We start from the raw sequence: 4,425 nt of genomic DNA, 5'->3' as shown, positions 1-4,425 counted from the left end.
AAGATGTGCATGTCCTAATCGTTGATGTCATATATAGAAGTTAGAAATGATGAAAGTAATAATATTCTTAAAGTGTGCATAACCAATTGATTCAATTAACACAACGAAAGCTTGTAATTAAAGAGAAGCACTACACAATTTTAAATCTTTTGAAGTAGTCATTTGTAGAGTAATTATATAACAAAATAATATATTATTTAAAAGTGGCTTTAGGAAGTGGTTAACACATAACCATTTTTTAAAAATTATTTTTGGAGAATCACTCTAAAAATTACTTTGAGAATGGTTAAATACCAACCGTTCTCATAAATTAAAATTTTAAAATAGTCTAACTACTAATTTATAAATACATGAATTGAAAAGTCTCTCAACTTGTAGTAGTAGTGTCATATCTTTTTCTTTCTCTTCTCTCATTACCTTCATCAGTGTAACAAAGATAATGTGTCCTTCCTTCTGCTAATAAGGTTGGTGTCTTGTACAATTATAGGTACCTTACTCACTTTTTTTTTCATTCTCTTTCTTTCTCAACTCATGAAGAAAGAAATTTTAAATTTTAAATTATAGACTTGAGTTTCAATGCGATAATAAAAAATTATTTTAGTTTGTAATAAAAAGACTCAAAACAAGACATTTTAAATTTTAGTTTTGTGATTTTATACAAAATATTTGGATAGTTGTTAGAAGTGACATTTGGAGAGTGATTACTCTACAAATGCATCTATTTTTCATAACAATGTTTGTTAGAATAATTTAAACCGCTAACCAACACATTATAGAACCACTCTTTTCAGTGTCTTTTTTTTACCGTTTATGTCACCAAATTATCTTTAGATACCTTATTATGTTACTAAATTTTTTAGTTAGCCACGTTGATCAATATTATCCATTATCCACCTTGACTTAAGTCTTACTAGAACCAAAACAAGTCTTTTTGTTAATATTTATTTGCATGTACATAAATAGTGAAAATCTTAAAATATTATGAATTCTATAGTAACAAATCTTAATGTGAGTTGACAGTTGAAAGTAAGCATTGTCTTTAAATACTTAAGAGTCAGAGTAAAACACTAACTTTAGAAAGAATTGTAATTTGAGTTTATGTTTTTTCATTTAAAGCTATTTGTATATTTAATTTTTGAGTGATTCATGTCAAATTTAAGAAATCATTGTGTAGTGTTATCAATGGGTGATACATGTGACAATTCTATAGTCTCGTGGATATAAAACTAGGTGGTCTTTTGTGGAAGAAAGTTAAAAACATGGATATGAAACTTCTATGTTATTTAACGATATAATAGCTTTGTTAATTTGCTCAAGGACAAAAATAAAATTGTGCAGTGTTCTGTATATCGGTTCAAGTTTCACTCGACCTTTGTGCTCCTAATATTTTCTATTGTGGTTAGAAACTGTATGAATCATGACTCAATCAATATTCATTGTCATTAAAGAACATCTCAACAATAAAATATGCACCGTGAACTTGTGTTGTTGTTTTTTTCTTTTTAATTTTTTGGACATAAATTAAAATTCAAATAAATCATTTCTGTCCATTATTAGGTGGTCTTACACCTCTTAACAAAACTATGGACTAGACTAAATATGACATTCAAATTATCCGTGGATATGCATTTTTTAATGAGAGATATTAATTGCAATGGAAATTCTACATTTCCTTTAAAATTGGCTAGAGTAGGCCCTACCTTCCTTAATTCTTTTTTTCTTGAGTTCTTTTTTCCATGTTAGAAGGGTTGCTAGTGTATATATCCAAGATTTATATTAATTGTAAGTTTATTGTAGATTACTTTGTGTAAATTTTAATTTTGTAATTTTGATGTGAAGGAACTAGTTATGTTAAGATTATACTCAGTTTGCTACATAATTTGTTAAATGGAAGAATGAAGGACTAGCCTTGGAATTGAATCTTTTGTATTTAGGTTTATTTTGGTCGCTAATTTTCTAAGAAAAGTGGTCGATCGCTCAATGAGTATATAAATAATACATTCGATCTTTAAATTAGTTACTATAATGACAAAAAATTATTTGGTGACTAAAAATATTCACTGATCTTCTTGTATTGCTTTGAAACTGAATCCCTTGGTATCTAGCTTTATATTTCGATTTTCTGATTATGATTTTAGCTTTCCAATTTTATCGATTTAACTGGTTAGATTCTAAAATGTTTTGATTTGAAGCAATCTAGATTCTCATTACTAAAACCATTGCAAGGCAGCATAAGCTCATGACTGTTTTTGCACAACGATAGATACCGTCACTTATTTAGACATTATAGAGGCAGACAGCATTTGGTTAGGCGGGAAGCCCCTAAAACGCAGTAAGCCATATCTGGTTAGGTTTACCAGTGTACGGCCAAAGTATTATCTCTTTAAGACTTGGATTAGATTGTCTCACATCCATCACCATGTCGTCAAATAAACTATAAATGGTACCATCGTTTTTAAACACCCATCGTTGGCTAGCCCATGCATTGCTACAACCCATAATGACAATGGTAACTCCTTGGTCGTGTGCTCCAGAAGTTAAACAGTTGTTTGTAGATTGCACTGGACGTATAGAACCATCTGGGTAAAGTGCCCATTGCTGCTCTTTCTTGTTGCTGTCACAGTCAGCCACCCACACTTTACTTCCGTGAGCTTCCATGCAGAGATCCAAATACCCAACGATTGAAGTTACGAAAGGGCTTGTGTCATTGCCTGTACGCCACCCCTGTCGCATTCGGTAATCGTTCGTTTGCACGGTGAGTGTCCCTCCCATGCTACTAGATTCAGCACTCAAGACCAAGCCTGACCTTGGATTGATAATGGTTCCATTGTCCCATATTTCCCAATAAGTGGCCTCAAGTACTGCTGAATTGCAATCATATATCATGACATAATTTCCTGGAGCATAACCATAAGTGGTTAAACACTTCCCCTTGGACCTTATCGTCTTGTCACGTTTCAAGGTCCACAGCTGGTTCTCTTCAAGCTGGTCTTTGCATTTCCACATTATGATAGAATTGCCATTGTTATAGGCATTGTTCGAGACATCCACACACATTCCATCTCGACCACCAATGCGCACGGTTGGTTCAATTGGACTGCACGTGTCTGATTTTTCCACAATTGATCTTATTAACAGAGGTGATTGGTTTGCATTTGGGGGATTGCAGATAAAAAGCATCAATGCTAGAACTGCAACTGTTGGGTGTGAAAAGGAATCTACGATAACAGGTCGGTCAGTAATACTTCTTAAGGTGACCGCATTTGGAAAAGTATCCTGCACGGATTGTTGAACACCTCCAGACAGATTATCCCAATTGTTCTCCAAACTTAACATGGCAAGATCTGGTTGAAATGCCGTACCCGTCCGGATGCTGACACCAACCCGGTTTGCTATGTACCTAAATCGAGCTGCTTCTGCAACCATTTGGATTATCACGATCATGATATGAGCTCTTTCTTCATTGTCATTGGCACCACCTCGTAGAAATGATATCCCATGTCTCAAGGCCTCTAAACCTAGGTAAGTTTGCTCTCTAGTCTGATCAGACCATCTGTCTAGATCACCGTAAGTACCATTAAAAGGAAGTGAGTGATAGTTCGTGCCAGTGAAAAGGTAAGTAGATGCAGATGCTGGGGCATCACGGAGGAAATAGGACTCAGTTCCTGCTCGGTATGCTACAACATATGCATTAGTCACATCGATACCTACTTCGATAGATTCCGTGTCCGAGTTTGAGAGTTCGACTGTAATATATCGATGTCTTTCTTCCACTGATGTTGGATCTCGAAGCACAGGTATCTCATGTATCAGCCCACCCATTAGTCTCCCTCGAAGCGCATCTATGAACTGCTTGTAGCTTTTTGAAGTGGCATCTTTAGTAGTAAATTTAACGGGGTCCTCATTTGTTGCTAATGGAGGATCGGCTCTTGCGGCACATCTCAGTGCAGAGAATGAACAAGCGCATGCGACGCATAAAATCAGTAGCTTCAAAATTTTGTCCATTTGAAACTGCAAGAAGTCGCACCAAATTTTAGCAATAGGATCTAATCAAAACTAAAACCAGTAATTCAAATTTAAAACCATTGTACTCCTAAAATCGGTAAACTTATATACCTGAACCTAAACGTAGAGAGAACCTTATTGCTTCCACTTCTAGTCAAATAAGGATGCTGTGCAATGTTTGGTGTGCATGAAAGTTGTGGATTGTGGCTTTTAATATGTGTGGCTTGAAAGATGTCAAATCAGGAATCTTTCACGATGTACGACGACAAATGTTTATGTACATCTACGGAAGGTGACTCGTCTAGGTTTGGATTATTATTTTATTTAACGAGTCTCACGGGTTTCTTGCTGCTTTCCAATGTGTGATCCAGGAAATTGCATTCTTAGATGATAAATTTGTACTATACAACACGTGAAAGG

General features: G+C 34.8%; 1 protein-coding gene across 1 annotated transcript; it reads right to left on the bottom strand.

The window, feature by feature from the left end:
* Positions 1–1,520: 1,520 nt before the first annotated feature.
* On the bottom strand, positions 1,521–4,118 carry LOC113858943 (abrin-a-like). The gene is made up of 2 exons (XM_027491752.1): positions 4,092–4,118; positions 1,521–4,011 (listed from the first exon to the last, which is right to left on the bottom strand). Exon 2 carries the CDS (start codon positions 4,003–4,005, stop codon positions 2,323–2,325), a length of 1,683 nt encoding a protein of 560 aa, XP_027347553.1. The 5' UTR covers positions 4,006–4,011; positions 4,092–4,118; the 3' UTR covers positions 1,521–2,322.
* Positions 4,119–4,425: the final 307 nt, after the last annotated feature.

This window comes from Abrus precatorius, unplaced genomic scaffold (genome assembly GCF_003935025.1).
Source record: "Abrus precatorius isolate BTA unplaced genomic scaffold, Abrus_2018 Scaffold2, whole genome shotgun sequence".
NCBI lineage: Eukaryota > Viridiplantae > Streptophyta > Magnoliopsida > Fabales > Fabaceae > Abrus > Abrus precatorius.
The sequence above is the reverse complement of the archived record's forward strand: the minus strand, read 5'-3'. Positions and strand labels throughout refer to the sequence as shown.